The 21,082-nt window shown below is 57.2% G+C and overlaps 2 protein-coding genes across 3 annotated transcripts; both read right to left on the bottom strand.

The window, feature by feature from the left end:
* Positions 1-1,603: 1,603 nt before the first annotated feature.
* P4HB (prolyl 4-hydroxylase subunit beta) lies at positions 1,604-11,961 on the bottom strand. The gene is made up of 11 exons (XM_024761078.1): positions 11,764-11,961; positions 10,609-10,815; positions 8,672-8,805; positions 8,400-8,537; positions 4,673-4,777; positions 4,350-4,475; positions 3,969-4,169; positions 3,704-3,824; positions 3,438-3,619; positions 3,253-3,339; positions 1,604-2,496 (listed from the first exon to the last, which is right to left on the bottom strand). The coding sequence occupies exons 1-11, from the start codon at positions 11,912-11,914 to the stop codon at positions 2,416-2,418; spliced, it is 1,533 nt and encodes a 510-aa protein (XP_024616846.1). The 5' UTR covers positions 11,915-11,961; the 3' UTR covers positions 1,604-2,415.
* A 5,449-nt stretch (positions 11,962-17,410) lies between these two features.
* On the bottom strand, positions 17,411-20,807 carry ARHGDIA (Rho GDP dissociation inhibitor alpha). 2 transcript variants are annotated; one of them, XM_024761117.1, is made up of 6 exons: positions 20,638-20,807; positions 19,571-19,787; positions 19,385-19,468; positions 19,046-19,122; positions 18,902-18,965; positions 17,411-18,774 (listed from the first exon to the last, which is right to left on the bottom strand). In XM_024761117.1, the coding sequence occupies exons 2-6, from the start codon at positions 19,758-19,760 to the stop codon at positions 18,575-18,577; spliced, it is 615 nt and encodes a 204-aa protein (XP_024616885.1). In that variant the 5' UTR covers positions 19,761-19,787; positions 20,638-20,807; the 3' UTR covers positions 17,411-18,574. The 2 variants fall into 2 exon arrangements, with proteins under 2 accessions (XP_024616885.1, XP_024616884.1); XM_024761116.1 differs by lacking the exon at positions 20,638-20,807 and having other exon boundaries at positions 19,571-20,601.
* Between the last annotated feature and the right edge of the window lie 275 nt (positions 20,808-21,082).

Consider the following 21,082-nt stretch of genomic DNA (forward strand, 5'->3'; position numbering starts at 1 on the left):
TTGCAGCTGTGACTCCTGACAGCCCTGCTCTCAGCCCACCCTGGGTTCCCTCCTCTGGAAACCACACACATAACCCTGGGGAACCCGCTCACGTTTAGGAGGGCAGAGCTAACATCTCCCCAGCGATCTCCCACAGAAGCTCCAAGTGCCCGAGCTCACTCTTTCACGGATACACATCTCACTGTGTCAGCACAGCCGAGGCACAACACACACAGACCCTGGAGCAGCCCTAGCACAGACCACCTGAGAACCAGGGAAGGGAGTCTGGCCATGGGCTGAGCTGGGGAGCGGTACCTGGATGCCAGAGCATGTGGACAAGCCGGGGCTCGGTTGGTGCTGCCAAGGGTGCTAACACCAGGTTCTCCCTGGACACCAGCTGCGTACCACACGCCCAGGTGAGAGGCAGGAGCAGTCCTGGGGTTTGTGAGGGCAAGAGCAGACACCTGGGCCTCTGGCTGGAGCGTAGCTGTGGTCATGGGGGACATGACACACCCACCTCCCCATGGGCCGAGACCACAAAGGGAACCACATTCACAGCAAGTCTCATGGTCACGTCTGCTGGATCTGCCCCTGCCACCTCCAAGGTCCCAGCAGCATCAGAAGTGGGGGCTGGGAATCAGGAAATGCATGCACACTTCCTACTCCAGGCAGCAAGTTGGAGGGACCGCTGGAGCACGTGGAGCGACAGGCCGGGCTCCTCGGAGACCTAGCCACATTTGGTCTGTCCTTGACCTCCCTGAGTGGACTGGATCTCCACCTGTTCCCTCCAATAACGTCATCAACAGCCCTGCTGTCCTACCTGTGGCTACAGATGTGTGCACAGAGCAACAGACGGGAAGCCCTGGGCTGGGCAGGGCTGTTCTGGCCGGGGGACAGACACCCACCTGAGCCCGGCTGGCCCCCTGTGGGTCTCCCACTCAGAGCTCTCCCCAAGGCCCAAGAGGTGTCACCAATCCAGGCTCAGGTGCCATCAGGCCAACACTGCAGCCAGGCTGGCAGCTTTTGAGTTTGTGGGGAAAAAAATCAATCGAGATACTCTTCCCTATGTAAACTATGAGTAAGCAGAGGTTCTAGAAGTCAAATTACATTTGAAAAACTAGAGATTTGCGACCTTAACTCCAGATTCTCTTTTACGTGAAGGTTTGGTGATGAACACAGCATTCTTGAAGACTGAACGCCCCTGATTTCTCATCAGAAGCTGCAGTGGTTCCAGGCAGCAGTGGGGAGGGGCCGCTCCCCACCCGAGGTTTAAGGTTAGAGCCACGCGTCCCTGACCATCATGTCCTGACATGGCACATGGGGAGAATCCATGTTGTGACCACTGGATACCCACGGCGGATAAAGCTGCCAAACTGCGTCACAGGTAAGCCAGCCTGACGGCACAGGAACAGGGCCGAGAGGCACCCCTCACCCCGTCATGATGGTGACAGCTCCGCACACTGTGCCCACAGGATTTGTGCACGCTTCTGCGTCTCTGCTGCGTTCCAAGAAAGAGATGTCTCAACAAGAGCGGCCCCCACCAAGCCCACCTCCTCTCCCGAGAAACTTGGAATTCCAGCCCCACTCCCCGTGCCTGGAGGTTGTTAAGGCAGAGGCAACAACAGGCAGAAAATTTCAACTTTATTTGGCCAATGTGTCCAATTCCAATATTGTGGTAGAAATGCCTGAAGAACTGTCAACATGTGATTCGGCTCAAGCAAGCATCCTTGGCCGTCTCCCAGCCTGGAAACAGAGGGTCCTGGTTCTGCCTGGTGCAGGCCTCAGGCCACCCTGGATGTCACAGAGCAACGAGGACCCTGGCTTGGGGAAGGAGGGGGCTGCAGCTGCACCCTCCAGTCATGGGGGGCCCCTGTGACAGAAACCTGAAGTCACCATTTAACCAAACGATGCAGGAGCCACGCTCCACCATGGCAACACCGCATGAGGTGAGGGACCTGTCCAGACCGGCCTGGTCCCGCCCCACACAGGGGACAGGAGTACCAGGGAGGCCTGGCCAAGGTGGAACAGACACCCTGACTTCCAAAAACATCTAAAAATCCCACAGATGGAATTTTTTTTAAGTGATAGTATAAACTTAACAGGAATGAGACATTGCCAGCGTGAGATTCCGAAACATTTTAGCGGGCACTCTGGACAGAACCATGTACAAAAAAGTACATCACGATTTAAAAAAAGGCCCGCCAAGATGGGCTGGGCTGGCCTGGAAATAAACCCCTCTCCAAAAGTTGAAAAGCAAAGGAAGACGGGTTTAGATTTACACGTGTGTTAGAGTGAAGTGTGGCTTCAAAAAAGTTCCCTGCATTTCCGATCGACGCTCCCTCTCCGGGAGGGTCTGTGGGCGTCCGGAGGCTGTGCTGCTGGGTGTGCAGCCCACTGGGAGGTGCCGGGTTTGGGTGCCCAGGTCTGGTTTCTGTGTTACAGTTCATCTTTCACAGCTTTTTGATCATCGTCTTCCTCCAGATCAGGCTCTTCTGCTTCTTCGAGGTCTTCTAGATCCTGGGACAGAGGATGAAAAGGAAGGGAAATGAGAGGTCCAGGCCAAGCTGGCATGCTGAGGCCCCCACACCCATGCCAAGTACACCAGGGACCAGCTGGCCACTCGGACACAAGCAGCCAACTTTGGTCTCTGTGAGCAGATGTGCGTATATGTGGGGTGCGCTTCCCGAGGAGAGCGAGGCACGGGGACTTCTGCCCACAAGACAGGGTGGAAGCAGAGCTGGTGCTGTGGCAGCCCAGCCCACGCCATCCAGCAGGTGAGCGCAGGGACTGCCCCAGTGTGAAGACCAAGCAGGGAACTGCTGATGTGTAACATCCACCCCTGTAGCCCTGGAGTCTGAGAGGCCAGTGGCAGCCCATGAACCACAGCGGCACAAACGGCCCTGGCGCTCCTCACCTGCCCCCGCCCCCCAGCAGGTCTGCCCCCTGGTCCCACATCCCCACGCTTCCGCTTCCGGGCGGGCCCTGTGGCCTCAGCTGACCATTCCCTTCACCACGCCCACCCTGCCACACCCTCCTGGCCTGGCACTTCTGACGTCCCCTCCACTACCCCCAGGTGACCCTCGCTGATGTGGACAGGCCTGAGCTCACACCCAGCAGAGCACCTCAGCTCGACAGGGAACGTACCAGACGAGCCTGAGAAGATTCCTGAGCAAACACTGGCACCTAAAAACCCTCGCAACACCCCTGTGTAGTGCTACCCAGCAGCACTGAGAAAGCATGTCCCATGGGCCGCGGGGTCCGGTGACCACCTACATCATCATCCCCGGCTCCGTCCTGGCCGCCGCTCTCCAGGAACTTCTTAAAACCGTCCAGTGTCCGCTCCCCATTGTAGTCGATGACCTGTGCGGAGGGGAATGAGATGCGGGAAGCGGTCCTACCTGACAGCCCCCCACTGCCCCCGCACACCCTTCCCACCCAGCCCTCGATGGCGGGCACACCATCCTGTCGGCGCTGGCGGGGAAGAACTTGAGCGTGGGGAAGCTGTGCACTTTCACCGCCTCCACCTCATTGGCTGTGGAGTCCATCTTGGCAATGACGACGTTCTCGTGGTCCTTATACGTCTCTCCCAGCTTATCCCAGATGGGGGCCAGCTGCTTGCAGTGACCGCACCACGGGGCGTCTGAAAGAGAGCCGTTCTGAGTCTTGCTCGGCCGGAAAGTACCCTGCCCCACCGAGCCCTGAGGAGCTGGAGGGCCTCACTTACAGAACTCCACAAAGACGTTCTTTTTCTCGTCAAAAGCGACCTCTTCGAAGTTCTTCCCGACGAGCACTTTGACAGGCTGCTTGTCCCAGTCATCAGGCAGCTCCTGGCTCATCAGGTGGGGCTAGAGGGCAGGTAGAGCAGGGTCAGGCATGCGCAGTCACCCAGGGACCCCTCCGCTGCCTAGCTGCTTCCAGAGCCTCCGGAGGAGGTGCGCCACCAGGATCCTCAGCAGTACCCCCAACCCACCCCCAGACATGGCCTGTACCTTGATCTTGCCCTCCAAGAAGCGGTGGCAGAACTCGGTGATCTTCTCTGCCGTCAGCTCGTCCGACTCTGGCTTATACTTGGTCATCTCCTCCTCCAGCGTGATGAGGCGCACGGCCGGGCACTCCTCCTTCTTCAGGCCGAAGAACTCCAGGATGCGCTGGTTGTCGGCATGGTCGCTGTCGATGAAGATAAACAGGATCTTGGGGGAGAAAAGGCACGTTGACGGCACTGTAGGACAAGGGCTCCCTCTGCCTCCCTGCTGCCCACTCCCAACAGCTGGGACCCCGAGACTAAACAGGCTGTCCTGAGGCAGGAAGAACACTCTGGACCAGCCTTCAACCTGGGGTTGAGCTGCCCGCAGGCCACCGGGAGTGCTCACCTTGCCCTTGAAGCTCTCGGCAGCTTTTTTGAAGTTGCTCAGCTTTCCCTCGTAGTCAGACACGCTCTTCGGCAGGAACAGCAGGATGTGTGTCTTGATTTCCCCTCCAAAGATCTTCGGGGCTGTCTGTGTTAGAAACGCAAGTTACTTGGTCTGAGTCACAAACCAAACTGTTGACACAGGCTATTCTCTCAATGGCCCCAATGCCACCACAAACCTGGACAACAGCAGGGGCTCTGCAAGTGGGGGTCCCCACGACCGAACATCATGACCCCCCGAAACCTCCCCCCACCAGGGGCAGGACCAGCAGCACAGAGCCACACCTGCTCAGTGAACTCGATGACCAGGGGTAACTGGTTGTGCTTGATGAAGTCCAGAAGTTTCTCCTTGGTGACCTCCCCCTCAAAGTTGTTCCGGCCTTCATCAAACTGTGGAGAGAGAAAGGTGTGGATGCCGAGGCTCTCCACAAAGCCCCCTATTGCCCCGGCTGGCCCGACTTGGCCAGGAACGCAGTCTGCAGCATTTTCCTGTCTGGGTTTTGAGCACAGTTGGGGGCAGGACCCACGTGCCTCCGTCCAAAGCAAAACCAGGTGACGGCTGCAGGGACATATCCTCTGGGCAACCAGGCAACAGTGAGGTCACTAGGAGCGCACGCAGGCTCCCCACGAACACTGGCAGGCAGCATCCCACGTGCCAGGATGGCAGCAGCTGACCCAGACCCTGCCCCGACATGTTCCTGACAAGCCACGAGAACCCCACGTCCTGGGTGCCAGAGGACTTCCTCATTGCCAAGTCCCTAAAACTGCAGCTCTCCAAGTGCGGGCCTCACCCCTGTGGGTCCAAGGCCCTCCCAGGGTGGATGCAAGGTCAGAGTGATTTTCACAATCATGCTCAGACGGCAGGTGCCTTGTCACCCTTTCCCCCCGGAGTGTGCAGTACGGTGTGACATTACGTCAGACTAAAGGCAAACAGGAGAACCCAGCTGTCTTCTGTTTGGGCAGACATTAGAGACCAGCAGAAATCTAAAATACCACTCTTACCCCTAAGATGTTGTTGTTTGGGAAAAATTAATTTTCACAAAAATATTTTTTTTCTGGCTGCACCATCTAGCTTGTGGGATCTTAGTTCCCCAACCAGAGATTGAACTCAGGCCCTCTGCAGTGAAAGCGTGGATTCCTAACCACTAGACCGCCAGGGAATTCCACCAAAATGTCATTTTTTTTTTTTTCCAAAATGTCATTTTTGATAACATGTTAACATTTATTACTGTTACTTCAAAATGAACAAGTTATTTGTTTTTTTTTTTAATTTCTCAGTTCTAACTTCTAACACTTCTAACACAATAAAAATGGATAGGTGTAATCCACACACACAGAAGCTCTGGGAACTCCAGTAACCTGTCAAGGGTTTCAAAGTCCTGAGGGCACGAAGGGCGAGGGCTGCCGCCGCAGAGCCGCGAGATGCGGCCCTGCTCTGGATGGGGATGGCAGACACAGCTCCTTGTGAGGAAGGCTGAGCTGTGCCTTGGCCTGTCCAGCAGGTCAGTGAGCCTCCCATCACCCCTGTGAACTCAAATGGGACTTGGAGAGAAAAACCACTCACCTTCCTTTCCGGGTCATTTCCCTCTGTGTTTTCCTAAAATAACTTCCAGAAAAGCAGGTGGCCACTTCCCACTCCCACTGCACTTATGTGGGGCCTGACACATGGCTTGATCACAACACGTGCTGCTAAGTAGGACCACACGGAGGGCCAGGAGCAGGGAGCTGAAGCCTGCTCTGCCTTCCCCACAGCCGCAAAGGGAAGGTGCAGAGAAATAGGAAGGAGACGGAGGTGAGAGACTGGCCTGGCCATGGCTGGGCACCATCAGGCGTAAAATGGAGCCCCCATTAGAGGCAAATAGGCCGCCATCTCCACTCCTCCAAAACTGCCGTGCCTCTGTTGGGACGCAGTCTTCGAGGTAATATTGCCATGTTACACTATGTTCGGTGTCTGCTTTGGTAAAAACCAAACAGCCAGCTGCAGGAGGCCTGGGGTCCTGGGCAAAGGCCACCCCTCCAGACCACAATGAGAATGTCACAAAAAGGCCCCACAGCCACTCTTAAGCCCCCAGCTTCAAAGATGAAAAAGAAAAACAAAGTAAACACCAAACAGACACAGGGTGATCAGCTCTCAAACCAGTGGTCCAAGTTCCAACGACCTGGAACCCAGCTGACCTGGGACCCAAGCTGGGAATCTCGGGCTCAAGTTCTGCTGGAGCCCCACCCTCGCCATCCTCTCTCTCAAGTGGCAGCTGGCCATTCCTGGGAGCCCCATCCCACTCTCGAGGCTGCCCACTGGAAGACCCAGCTAACTCTGAGGAACTAGGCGAACAGCCTGAAGGAAGGAGAACAAGTAACGGCAGAGGATGGGGACCACAGGCCGGGCAGGAGTCTGCATCTTCTTCCTCTCATCTGAGGAGCTGTCTGACCCCTGGTACAAAGCCTGTGGGCTCTGCCAGGCTCTTCCTCACAGCTGCCCAAGGAAGCCATGCCGTTCCAGCACAGTCACTGTGTGGACTTGCAAACGAGTGCAAGAGGGGATGCCCGCCCACTGGCACCAGACCGGAGGGGGTCGGCTGTGCCCAGCCTGCGTGAACACCAAAGACTTGAGGCCAAGAACAGATGAGCTACCGTGACTACAGTCTTTGCCGAACAAGGAACAATCGTGCTAACCTTCAAGGACATATGATCACCAAAACCATCGATCCAGTGTGACAAATGCCACTCCAGATCTCAAGGATAATGGAAAAGAACTGTGTGGACCAAGCTGATGAAAGGGGATTTGCAAGCTCTACAGGCCTGAGTCTCCCAGTCCCTCACCCAGAACTGCAGGGTGAGCCCAGGACCTTTGTTCCACTCAATTCCATCCAACTCGGCAGGGTTTTTTCCTAATCAGCTGTTAATTACAGTTTCCTGGGCACTTTTGGGAAGACAATCGACTAATTTAGCAATTCTCTTCCCTTTAGGGGACATCATGAGGATGTCTACTAAGAAAAGAGCATATATAATGCCTTGAGTTCTTTCGAAAAAGGGGCTTCAGAAAGAGCTGAAAGCAAGCTGCCCCAAAACCCTTTGCAGCTGGGAGGCCTGCCCCCGCCCCATGCTCCCCACCCCCAGATGCTGGAGGCTCAGCAGTGCCCCACTGGGAGTGCACACACAGTGGGGGGATCAGCCCCCCAAACACTGCGTCCTTTCTGACCACTCGATTTACAACTTTGCTGTAACACTACTTCTAACTACCTTCTAACCCTGGGGACAAAACAGGACAGGAGTCAAAGGCCCAGCCCCAGCCCCTGAAGACATGCCTCCAGTCCCAGCCCCTCCCCCCAGCCTTCCCTCCTCCACTCAGCACCCAGTCCAGGGACAGCTGTGTCCCAAGAGCATGGGTGCTCAGCCACTGTCTGCTGGCTAAGATAAAAGAGACCCCCATCGCCCACTCGGGTAATGCCATGCACACACCAATCTCAGCTGTGTCCTAGCAAGAGTGCAGAGTGGTTAAAAGACACACGGAAGGAATAACAGACATGGGGCTGGGGGAGCCCGGAGGAGCCCGAGGGAGCCCTGGGGCCAGGCTCTACCAACAGGGTGGGAACACATGCCACTAATACTCCAGAGTGGAAACAAATAGGAGTGACAGCTGCACAACATCGCAAATGTAATTAATGCCGCCGAATCCTATACTTAGAAGCGGTTAAAATGCCAAACTTTGGTACAGGTGTCACCACAGCTTTCCCTTAACAAGCTAACACTCCGAAGCCGCCTGGCTTCCACAGAACACTGCACCGGGGCCACCACAGAAGCTGGAACAAAGGGCCCACAGCTGAAGGGCTGAAGGCCACTGTTTAAGAGGCTCCTACAACCTGACGTTGCAAAATGGGCCCTGATAACAGGTGGACCTCAGTCCAGCAGCCAGCGCCGCCCGGGCAAGGTCCTCGAAGGCAACACCAGCCCTGCAGCACAGCACCGCAGCTACCCACGGTGGGGGGGGGGACGCTGCCCGAGGGCCACTCACCTTCTTAAAGAGGACAACCCCGTCCTTGTCCAGCTGGTATTTGGAGAACATGTCACTGTTGGATGTGATCCCGAAGGGGATGTCATCAGTGGCCTCTGCTGCCAGTAAGAACTGCTTGGCAGACTCCGACTCCATGTCCTGGAGAGGAGAAACAGAGGTGGCTGCCACCGCAACACTGAGAACCCCTGCCCTGGTCAGCAACAGGGCAGACTGTGGTGCCCAGGCCACAGCAGGAGGAAGGAAGACCCGGGATGAAGTTCCAAAGCCTCTACCTTAAAGAAGCCGATGACTGCCACCTCGCTGGGCTCCACCAAGGCCTCCGCGGCAGCCCCGTCAGACAGCGTGCTGGCAGCAGGACCTGTGCGCTTCTTCAGCCAGTTCACGATATCGTCGGCTTCTCTGCCAGCTGCACCCAAACACATGCAGGGTCCACTTGAAACCAGGGGTGCGCCCACCCTCCCCGCCCATCCTTATCCGACCTCTCTGCCAAAACCAGAGCAAAACATCCTCTTGCCACAGAAAAGGCATCTTGTCTACATACCTGCCCAAATTCCAGGGCTAAAAAGGATTTTCTGAGTATATGGGAGACTGTGGTTGTGTTTAAAGGAGGAAAAGGCAGTGGTTACCTCTGGATAATAGATTACAAGTCATTTTTTTCCACTAATACCTTTGCATCTTGTAAATTTTCCTTGACATTTAAATTCATTAAACACATGTGCACTTTCCCCCAGTGGTCTCACACTAGGCTTCATCTTAATCAGATAGGACTGGAAGAAAGGGCTGGTTAGCAAGTCAGCCTCAAGGCCAGCTTTCCCCTGCGAAAACGGGCTGGGCTCTACCACCTCGTCCGCCAAGGTTGGTCAGGTGTCCTCGCCCCACATGCCTCCTGGACTGACAGGAAGAAGAGATCAGCCCATGCACGCCACCCAAGCAGATAAAACGAAAAGGAAGAAAACTGCTCCTCCTGAGACTGAGACTAGTTACCCTTTTTCCCCTCATAGGGTGCAACTACCTGGTCCAACCTGGAAAGTGTTGCCAATCTCATGTTTAAAAGAACTCTGCCTTAGGGACTTCCCTGGTGGTCCAATGGGTAAGACGCCACGCTCCCAACGCTGGGGGCCCGAGTTCGATCCCAGGTCAGGGAACTGGTTCCCGCATGCTGCAACTAAGACCCGGCACAGCCAAAATAAATAAAATATTTTTTTTTTAATAGCTTTAGGGGGCTTCCCTGGTGGCGCAGTGGTTGAGGGTCCACCTGCCGATGCAGGGGACGCGGGTTCGTGCCCCGATCCGGGAAGAAAGCCATCACAATGAGAAGCCTGTGCACCGCAACGAAGAGTAGCCCCCGCTTGCTGCAACTAGAGAAAGCCCGCGCACAGCAACGAAGAACACAGCTACAAATAGATAAATATTTTTAAAAAACAAAAAAGAAACAAAACACTTAAGATAAATCTTTAAAAAATAGTTTAAAAAAAAAGCATTCTGCAGAGAATAAGTGAAAGCTGTGCTATCAGTTACAGGTGGAGTCAGGAAGAGTTGTCTCATCTACAAAGCCTTAGTGTTAGTGACGGGACCATGGTAACTCTGCATAAGGCACTTCCATTCCAAAAGTGAACATAAGTAAAAGTGGGAGCAATGAAACAGCAGCCTACTGAGAAGACCAGAGCTGCTGACATCAGAACTAACAAGATGGGCTGCTCTAAGGGATTCTAGCAGATAAGCCACAGAACCTGTTTTACAGACAAAGATTCTCCGCTGTCACTGGTACCGACCAGGCTACACAGGGGAGGCGGCCGAGCAGCGACTGAGGGCCTGTGCCGCAGACGAAGCCGGGCATGGATTCAAGCTCTGCCACGACCGGCACGAGCCCCAGACCGGTACCCACGGATCTCCGCTTGCCCCTCCTCTGTGAAAGGCCCTTGCTCCCGCCTTGGTGGCAGGCACACCAGAGAGCCAGCAAAGGCTGACGTGTTGCTCCATTTGCTCAGCCTCCCCCCACTTACTGGTCAACCTTAGGACAAGCCTCAGCCTACTAGCCACCCCCCTGGGATGACCCTCTCCACTTGAGAGGTTCAGGAATGAGAGAATGTTCCTCACACGACCCTCAGAGTCTGAACTAGACCTAGAATGGGTTCAAGAATGGGTTCTCCTCCACGCCTCTGTTATCTTCAAGAACTGCAGGCAATGAAAAGACGTGCCGCGGTCACACCTGTGTACTCTTTGGGGGACGCCGTGTCTCCGTTCTTGAAGAACTTGATGGTAGGGTAGCCACGGACGCCATACTGCTGGGCCAAGTCAGACTCTTCAGTAGCATCCACCTTGGCCAGTCTGATCTCAGAACCTTCTGCCTTCAGCTTCCCAGCTGCTTTGGCATACTCTGGGGCCAGAGCCTTGCAGTGGCCACACCATGGGGCATCTGGGAGAGAAAGCAAGACCTAGAAGGCAGCACCGACCCACTCCACTGCCTCCCCTCCCTTCTCCTTTGGTACTTCCCTCCATAAAATCCTTATCTTTGAACCAAGATAACCCCTCTGAACCCACAGGTTGAGCTGATAGCTTGGTTCTCTTGGGCAATATCCGACAGAGGCCATGAATGACAAACCACCAGCCCCACTCTGCTTTGTCTTCAATGATTAGTAACTTCCTACTACCTGCAGGCGATCAGGGCAGTTGAGTCCCTGGAATTTCCCTTTAGGAACCAAAGAAGTTAGGCAGCTAAAGCCATGGCAACCGTATACTCGGTGAGACTAATCAGGAGTACAAGACTCACGTCTAACACGAGTTCTTTAGACTCTCTCTGAACTCAGGTTAGCAGCTGTGTTAGGCCTAAGATTTCCCCCTGAAATAGTCAGGGCTCACTTATGGACACAAAGGTTTTGGATTCTGGTTGGCAACACTGTTAATCAGAAGACAGCTGTTCCTGGTGGAAGGTGGTGTGGGCAGGGGCAGTGTTTTCTGGGAACTGGTCCAGGCGAGCAATTAGGGGACTGGACCCTGCGTGGTCCTTCGTAGTTGTAGCAGCTTACACAGTCGACCCTGTTTTACTTAGGCTATCCAAGACATCCTGCCATGTGGACCTCAGGCATAAAAGCCCTCGGTCACCCTCAGGGTCCAGCTGGGCAGGAGGGATGCCCCCAAGACACGGGCAGCGCACGGACGCTGACAGGTGTGTGAGCTGTTTCCGCTTAAGGATGCGCCTCTCCAGGGGCTAGGAGTCAGCGCATCCATGGGGTGGCCGGAAAGCTGACAGCCCTTTAGACCCCCAACCCACCTCTGGCGGGCCCACCTCTGTCCCCACTCCGTCCCCACGCCGCGGTGATGGCGAGGCCCGGCCCGGACGGACGGACGAGCGGGCGGCACTCACAGAACTCCACCAGCAGGTACTTGTGGGCCGCCAGCGCCTCGTCGAAGTTGCCCTTATGGAGCACCAGGACGTGGTCCTCCTCGTCGGGGGCGCCGGCGCCCGCGCGGACTAGCGCGGCCAGGGCCAGGCAGAGCAGAGCACGGCGTAGCATGTCGAAACGATCCGAGGGCTCCTGTTGGCGCCGCCAGGACAGCAGGCCACAAGAGCGCGCACTGCCCGCCCCGCCCTTATAACTCAGGCCGCAGCGCGCGCGCCCGCCCGCGCCCACCTCCGATTGGCCGGTGGGTTGCGGGGTCCGCCTCCGCCGCTCTCGCATTGGGCGTCCACACTGGCCACGGCCCCGGATTCGGAATCACTACGGGCACCTCCCTCGCCCTCGCCCAGGATTGGCCAAGGAGCTCGCGCTCGCACTCTTTCCCGGCCTCTCATTGGCTCCTGGCGGAGAACCTTCTCTCCCTGGCCTTGTGACTGGTGGCTTTCTCCTACACCTTCAGCGGGTCTGGAATGGCTGCTACCTTCGGGGGCCTGGGCTCTGCGACTCCTGATTGGCCGAGACATGCGCGCACCCCGCGCGATCCTTCGTCGAACGTGGCAATGGGGCGGAGTCCCCAGCTGAGGGGCGGAGCCGCGCTTGCGCCTCCGAAACCCCTCGTGTTGCTTTCTGACTGGGCCGCGTATCCCCAATTGACACCGCCCCCCAGCTCTGCAGACTGGAAACTGAGCTGACGCGCTTCCGGCGCGCGTGAGGCCCGTGCGGCTCCTGCGGTGGCGGGGCTCGGGTTCGGGCGTCGCCCCGGGGGCCTCAGCGGGCGGCTCGGGCGCTCCAGGTGGCGGCGTAGCGAGGCGCAGGGGCGGCGCGCGGCGCGGGGAGGACCGAGGCAGGACGCGATGGGGCCGGCAAGACTCGGCTGGGCCCAGAATGGGGCCGCCTGCCTTGGTGAGAGGGTCAGGGCCGGCACCGTCTCCTGCGGCACCTTCCCTCCCTCCCACCGGCTGCCAGTCCCACGAAGCAGCCTCTGGGTCGCTTTCAGGCGCCCGGGTAGACCCGCGCCGTCCACTAGGGGAGTCGCTAGCGGCCACCGAGCTCTAAAATGCGGCTGAGCAGCGTGACTGGGAGTGAGCGTAACACGCACCAGACGTCAAGACTGAGGACGGGAGGGGAGTGTACGATATTCCCTTGATGCCTTTTTATATTGACATGTTGAGATATTTTGTATACGACGACTTAAGTAAAAGTATTAAAGCTTTTTGTTTTTCTCCAGTTTTTTTCTTTAACGTGGCTTTAGAACATTTAAAATAACATACGTCGCCCAAATGTTGCTTCTGTCGGGCGGCGCGGCTCTGGACGGAGCAGCTCCTTTTCCTTCACAGCTCAAAGCCTGACTCTAACCCCACCCCACCCCCGTCTACACTCTCTTCTTCATTTGTGTTCACTTCCTCGGTTGTGAAATGCCAACCCCACTGATTTTCATTCATCATCGATTTAATAACTTGACAGGAAAAAGGAGGACACTCCCACATTAAATGTACACGTTGGCTATATAATAACATCCTGATTTTAGAAATGGTAAAACAGATGTTTTTGTACTTCTGAGAGTTTGCATTTATTGACACGTAGCTCCTGAGGGCCTGTCTTCTCATCTCTTGTGGTACTTCCTCACCTAGAATATGAATTCCTGAAGGTCAAGGCCAGGTTCTCTGTGCCCCTCCCCCAGGGCCAGTAGAACAAGAGTCAGAGGTGGTTGTAGCTCCTGGGATGCCTGTCTACCTCACAGAAGGCACTGTACAGGAGCTGGGCCTCAGGCAACGAAAGGCTATGAACATGTGTCTCTGCAGCTGCAGCCTCCACCCCAGCTCAGTGGGGTCCTGGCCCGGGTGCTGGCCCGCTGAGTGGCAGTGCTTCAAAATAAGCCATCACAGACACCCTCTGCTCTCTGGGAAAGGGTGGGAATTGCCTCATATCTCCTGCCCTATCTCCCAACATTTTTGTGATTGCCATGACCCCGATTTACAGACCACAATTTGGGTCTGAGACAAGGGACATTTGTACCACGTCTGGATTTCAGAGGCACTCATGAAATCAGAGTTTAGATGCCTAAATTTTTGGACTTTAGTTTTTTCATCTGATACGGACAGTGAAGAGATACCAAGATGTTTATTAGTTTGTGATGGTTTGGAGGCAGATTAGCCTCACAGCATACGGTAAAGTAGTTACAAAAGATGAGAATACTGGGACCAAGGGGAGAACAGACCAGACGCAGAACAGCAAGGATCTGAGTTGCTGGCTGTGGTTGACTCTCACTCTGGTTCAGTCTGGGCCTCCATGACCAAAGCCAAGGGTAATTGGGACACACCTTGATGCAGGTGATGACAGGCCACTGTTCTGCAGCCCAAGCCCTGGTGAACCCAGCCAAGTCATCGTTCTGTGAAAACCAGGGCTCTGGCCTGGGCAGGGCACGGTATTTTCATGCCTTGCCTGCATTGGTGCACCTTCTCAAAGCACGTCCGCAGGGAAGTGGGGTTCCCAGAAAGCTGGAGGGAGGCCAGGTTTGGGGATGCCCCAGGTCTCCAGTCTCTGGGGTTGGCCAGTAGTTGGGTGAGGTGCAGGGGTGCATCCTTCCCCCCAGGACACAGGCCAGGTTCACTGTACACCTCTGCAAGCCTTGGTCCTGAGGGGAGGGTCAGCATCTGTCTTTTTCCTAAGGCCACTCACATGCCTTTCATGGGCAACTCTAGGAAGAGGCGACGGAGCCATGTTCACTCTCATACCAGTGCCCTGAGCTGGAGTGCACCTTTGGAGAGCAGAGCCCCAGTGGCTGTGGCTCTGGCATCTCTCTGAACCCAGCACAGCTGCTTCAGGATGTCCTCCAGGGGTCTCTCACGCCCAGAGGAAGTGCTCGTTAAACACTGGGTGAACAACTGAGTGATAAAACATATTGATAAAGACTACTCTCAAAAATAGAGTTCTTGGGGACTTCCCTGGTGGCGCAGTGGTTAAGAATCCGCCTGCCAATGCAGGGGACATGGGTTCGAGCCTGGTCTAGGAAGATCCCACATGCCACGGAGCAACTAAGCCCATGCGCCACAGCTACTGAGCCTGCACTCTACAGCCCGTGAGCCAGAACTACTGAAGCCGGTGCGCCTAGAGCCCGTGCTCTGCAACAAGAGGAGCCACCCAATGAGATGCCTGCGCACTGCAACGAAGGGTAGCTGCCGCTCGCCACAACTCAAGAAAGCCTGCGCCGCAGCAACGAAGACCCAATGCAGCCAGAAAAATAAAAAAAAATAAAAGATTCCACGCTTCCACAGCAGGGGGCGCGGGTTTGATCCCTGGTCAGGGATCTAAGGTCCTGCGTCCCGCCTGGTGTGGCCAAAAATTAAAAAAACAAAAAAAGTTCTCAGAATAAAACAACTCCCTTTCAACCCAAATGGAGGCATTGAGGGAGTTAACAGCTGGCTCGTGGACACCCAGGAAGTCCTCCTGACTGCAGGTTTCCACCGTGGAGCAGCAGCAGGGGAGCGAGGGCTGTGCCATGGGCCACACAGCCCTGCACATGGGTGAGCTGGGACATAGGAAGAAGGTGCAGTGGTGAGCGTGGCCCTGGTGGACTGAAGTGGACCCTGATTGTAAAGTATGACAGTGCTGGGCATGGAGAAGATTCTAGCAAGCTACAATAACTGGTGAGTAGTCACAATAAAGGCACTGACCTGGTATCCACTGCCACTCTCCTCAGTGGAAGAAGGGTCCATCTAGGGGATGGCTGAGGAGGCAGAAGCTTGGGTATGACTAGGGCTATGGACAGAGGGAGGGAGTGGAGAGGAAGGGTCACAGGCACTGGCTCACTAGGGCAGGGAGCCCAGGCCCAGCGGCACTGAGCTGTACAGACAGGTTTGGGTTTGGGGTGGAACCAGAAGGATCAGGTTAGACTTGGGACCTGAGAGACACGTCATGCAGGTCCTGCAGGTGCCACCTCATGTAATCCTTCACCAGAGGAGGAACGAGAACAAAGTCCTGGCTGTTGGCAGCGTGTCTGTACTACTTGGCAGTTGGGGTCTGAGTTCACATTATCAAACCAAAGCTTGGAAAATCCAAGAGCTAGTAGGCCTTCTGCTTGCCGGAGCCTTGGAAGGCCCTCGCCCAATAAACCACACTGCTGCCAGCACAGGCTGACCCTAGGTCTGAAGATTTTCACTGGACCTCTTAAGAGGTGGACAGGGAGAGAGAGAGCGTCTGTGGCTGGCCCTGGGGCTCCTGCAGACTGAAACTTGTAGCCACCGCCTGGGAGCCTTTCCCCTCCAAAGGTAGAGCTGTTTCAGAGGTAGCTGTGTCTGAGTTTAGTGGGAAAGGCCTTGGGCCTCGGAACCCAGAGCTGTGCAGTCTCACTACCTCCCCCTGCCTCTGGCAGACAGTCCTGGGAGAGGCTGGTTAGGGTCCTTGACCCCTGTGGATTCCAGAGCTGGGGGGTACGGCTCTTGGATTTACGTCTGGGCCAGCTGCTGCACCAAGTGGCATTTTATCCCATTACCCCGCCCAGCGCCCAGACTCCAAAATCCCACCAGGGCCCTGGTAAGGAAGGCCAGGAGATAACCAGCCCTGTGGGTGCCATCCTGGCGTGACATGTGGTCACTGAACTGCGGGTGGAGGTGAAAGGGTACCTCCGAGTCCATCCCAGCTGGTGATAAGGTCCTGGGAGGGCTCACCCTACTGATAAGCACTGGGAAGAGTGACAAGCTCTGGGAGGTGCAGCCAAGGCGGGCTCAGGGAAGCGGCTGCCTAGGTGTGACACATACCACTCTTCTCACCAGCTCAGAGCACAAAGGGAGATTTTGCAACCAACATTGAGCCATAAAAGGGAGTTTCTGGAACCGACACTGCGGAGCTGGGGATTCCTAACTGCCCTTTCCTGCCTCAGGGCTGGGAAAGGGTGTCCTAGGTACTAGGTGCCCTTGGGGGTGATGCTCTGAGGCAGCGCAGTCCCTGCTACCTACCCCAAGGCCCTGAAGAGACCCTGATGGTCAGCGGGACTGGCTGTGGAGCATGCATGGCCCTTGGCAGTCCTTCAGGGCTCACCAGGTGCTCTTTTGTACCTCCATGCAGCGAGGGTCCCCATCTCCTCCCGTTCATCTCACCTCACCAATCCCACCTTTGGACCTCTGGCCCTGCCTGGCCCTACAGGGCACAGGGGCTTGGCCGGCCTTCCATGTCACCCTCCATTGGCCCTGCTGCCCATGGTGCCAACTTCTCCACCCTCCTACCTAGCTTGGAGTCCTTATCCCAGGTCCCTTGTGACCCAGTCATCTCATTTGTTCCCAAGTCTTCAGCACGATTCCTCTTCTCTGAGGCTGAAAGCGTTCCCTCCCAGAGGCTCGGACAGGGCCCATGAGTCGGGTGCCGGAGTCACTCTGGACACCCCACCGGGCCCAGGGCCTGACTGTGCCCCGCCCTTTCCCCACAAGAGCTGAAAGGGTAGCAGTGGCCACGCGGGCTGACGTGACTAAGAAAGGGCTTAAAACCCATTCTCCTTCAACAGCCACAGGAGCAGTGGCGACTGCACCTGGCCCCTGGCCGGCCTCTGGGTGCCCTGGGGTAGCAGAGGAATGGGGCCCCACTTCCCCTTTCCCACCAGGAGACGACCAGCAGACACCCTGGCTCCTTAGGGGGAGTTTATTTCCCGGTCAGAAAAGGAGAAGCAGGACAGGCTCTTGTGCGTTCTAGGCCCGGACCTGACCGGGGAGGGGCAGGGTTGGGTGGGGGGCACAGGGGACGGCTCCAGCTGTGCAAGCTTGGTCCCACAGTTGTCCTGGCTGGGTCCCGGTTGGCCTGCTGGGGATGGTGGCACCGAGCCTGGGGGCAGAGGCAGCAGGCCAGTGGGCCCAGAGGACGGCACATATGGAGGCAATAAATACCGACAGGCCAGGCACATGACTCCAGGCCGGCAGGCCCAGGCGGGACAGGTAAGGCTTGGCCACTGGTTTTGTCTGCTGAGGGCTCTCTCTTGGGGCCGTGGGCTCTAGGCACTGCCCACCGGGACAGAGAAGGCATAGGTGTGAGGACACCCAGCCTCCCAGATGGGACTGGAGGCCGCTCAAGGTTTGGCATTTGGCTTTCCCAAGCCCCGGGGGCCGTCCCCGCAGCCCTGGCCAGGGGGAGGGGGACTGGCCAGGCCCAGGCAGACCGGGGAGCAGCAGCAGCACATCCCACACACCTTCTCGGGCCACGGGGATCAGACGGGGCAGGGACTGGGGGAGACCACATGCTCATGCAGACACGGGGTTAGGAGATTAGTGACGCCCCCTCAGCACACGTTCCACATGTTAAGGCATCATGGTTAGACGGTTACTGACAGCGATGGATGGACTGACCGGGGAGAAGTGAAGCTGGAGGACGACCGGCCCAACGAGGCCCCACGTGGTACACCCCACCCCCACCAGGAGGGCGTGCCAGAACACGAGGTGGGGCAACAGAGAAGGCCCAGGGGACCTAAGCCCCTCTGCAATGCCTGGCTCCCTTGCCAGGACCTCAGGTCGGGTTAGGACGGTGGGGAAACCTCAAGGGATACAGAAGGGGAGGTGTAGACCTCCCTCCCCACAGCACAGGCGGAAGCAGCAACAACACTAGACCACCGAGGAGGCTGGGGCCAGCAGGCTGGAAGGGTGGAGGAGGAACAGACAGGCCGGCCAGGAGGCAGACCAGGGGGAGTGGCGGCAGCGTGGGCGGGCCCTGTCAGCACTTTGGTCTGGGGTCGGGAGGGGTGGGGAGGGGCATGTCCGTCCTTCTGTCCGCCCGCCCTGCCCACCTCCCAGCCACGGCTCAGTCCTTCCACTCCTTCTTGATGGTGAGGTTCCACTCCCAGGACAGGTGGTCAGTCCTGTCGTCATCTGTGAAGCGGGACTTGATGTTGTAGCTGCCTCGAGCCAGCATGCCCTTGGGGGCCTCCTCCATCGGGGTCAGGAACTCGTATTCCTCCGCCCGAGGCCCATAGCTCCCCACCATGTAGTCGGTCTTGTCAACTGCGATGCAGAAAAGGCGTCAGTCAGGGAGCAGAGCTGGGTGTTTCCTCTCTCCCTCCCGATCCCTGAGCCCCTGGGTGGCCACCTCCCTCCTGGGGGCTCGGGCCTGGCGCCCACCCTCACTCACTCTTAACGCCTTTCCTGTACGTGTGCTGGATGTACTTCATGCCGGACACGATCTCTCGGTTCACCTGCAAGGAGGCACCCCAAGCAGGGCTCAGCCAGGATCCCCAGCCCCAGACCCTGGCACCTCCCTGAGCCTCCTCCTTACCCGGAAGGAGATTTTTATCCTGTATTCCACACCTTCCTTCAGCACAAAGGACTGCTTCTTAAAGCTCTCCAGATCACCTGCATTTAGAGGAACGCCACACTAGGAGGTTCAGCCAGGGGAAGCCTCTGGCCCTGGTGGGGTGCCCCTTCCACCTGGCCCCCCAACATAAGCCTTGGCAACCCAGACCTAGACCACACCAAAGCCAGAGCCTTTTAAGACCACTTGGCTACACTTCTTGTGCTTCCCACAAGAGGGCGCCAGCACCCCAACAAACTATTTTTAGGGGAAGCAACAGGGTGCCAGGCAGCCCCAGCCAGGAACCTCAGAGATGCCACTCACCTGTCAGGTCCAGCTCCAAGGGACCCGGGGCGGTGCTACAAACCAGGATCAGTCGGGTCACCACAACATTGGGGACGTTGGGGTCTGCAAAGTGACAGCAAGTTAGATGTTCACCAGTGGGGAAAATAGTAGCAAACATCCAGAAAAGCGACAGGTGTCCACACACACCCACCGGGGCCCACTCACCAGCGGACACGGCCACACGGCCCAGCAGGGCCTCCTTGTACTTGCGCAGACTCTCGTCGTCCTTGTCCAGCTCCTGGATCTCCTGGATGCTCTTCTGGGCCGGGGGCTTGTAGTTGACCGAGTGCTCATCCTCCTCGTTCTCAGCCGCAATCTGCGCCAGCTGCTCGGCTGTGGGCTCCTGCTCAGCCATACTCACCTCTAGCTAGGTCTGGGACACCTGTGGGCAGGGTAGCATGGGCTGTGGCATCTCGGAGGGACCCACAGTGTTCCCCCTCCTGCCCCCTCTGCAGGTCCCCCAGGTGATCTGCGACAGATCTCTGCAGGTGGCCAAGCCCCACCTGGGTCCAAGGAGAGGTGCACCTTCTGTAACAGGAAAGCAACGACAGCCAGAACTTTGAAAAGGCCCCAGACACTGGCTCCTGAGGCCCAGAGGGGCCACACTTACCTCCTTGCCCTGCCTACCTCAGAGGACCCCACCCCAGGTCCAGCACCCAGAGCTAAATGGAACCTGCAGCCTGCTCCTAGGGGAGACCAGGCACAGCTCCCCTGCTGCCCAGGAAACAGCAGCACCCTGGTCCCACCAGGCAACATCAGTACCAAGTCTTGCTGCTTATCCTGAACTGCCCAGGCCCTTGCCTCAAGGGACCCCTCCTGCTGGGTCCTCTCTAACCAGAGGGTTCCTTCGGACACGTCCTAGCTGCAAACCAAAGCCTTTGTGCAAGACACGGGTCAGTTCTGTCTCACCCTTCAAACACAGGACTCTCCTAAAGCTCAGATGACAAGGCCAACCTCAGTCTCACAGGTAAGTCCTAAAATGGCATGAGAGATCCTAAGTGTCTGCCAACCATATCTCCAATTGTGAGGGTCTGCGACCTAGAATTTGCGAACCGCTGCAAATATGTGGTAGTCTCAGGACCCTCCTTCCGGACCCTGCCCCAGAAGAGCCCGCAGCAGTGCTGACAAAGCGAGGAGCAGCGATGGGGCAGCCACTGGGCTTCCTTCGGTAAGGATGACCGTCGCACCCCCTAGAATCCCTGAGGAGTATCTGAAACCCGCTCAGATCTAACCTGGAGGTGCAGGAGGTGGGTCAGGGCCACCAGTTGCCAGTAAAGATAGCCAAGGCTGGAACCCGCGCAAGGATCAGATCTTACAAAGGGTCGCTAGGGACCCGGAACCGCCCGGCCGCCGCAGGCGGGGTGGGGCCAGCCCGCTTTTCCAGACCTCCCTGCTGCTTCCTCTGGAATTCCTCTAGAAGACTCACGCCCTAACGCCACTCAAACGCGGCCGCAGGCGACAGGATCCTTTAAGAGCGATGGCGCGGCCCGCACTTCCGCAGGGCCTGCAATCTGGGCCGGGCGCGGCCCGGCGCGTGGGGTGGGGCGCGGGGACCTCACCGCCCACGGGAAGGGGCGTCCGGCCTGGCCTGGGCCCGCGCGCACCAGCGGGGAGGGGGTCCTGGGCACGAGCGGCGACCACAAAAGAAGCCTGCACGGCCCCCGGATCCCGCCCCCA

This window comes from Neophocaena asiaeorientalis, unplaced genomic scaffold (genome assembly GCF_003031525.2).
Source record: "Neophocaena asiaeorientalis asiaeorientalis breed wild unplaced genomic scaffold, Neophocaena_asiaeorientalis_V1.1 scaffold30, whole genome shotgun sequence".
Taxonomy (NCBI): Eukaryota; Metazoa; Chordata; class Mammalia; order Artiodactyla; family Phocoenidae; genus Neophocaena; species Neophocaena asiaeorientalis.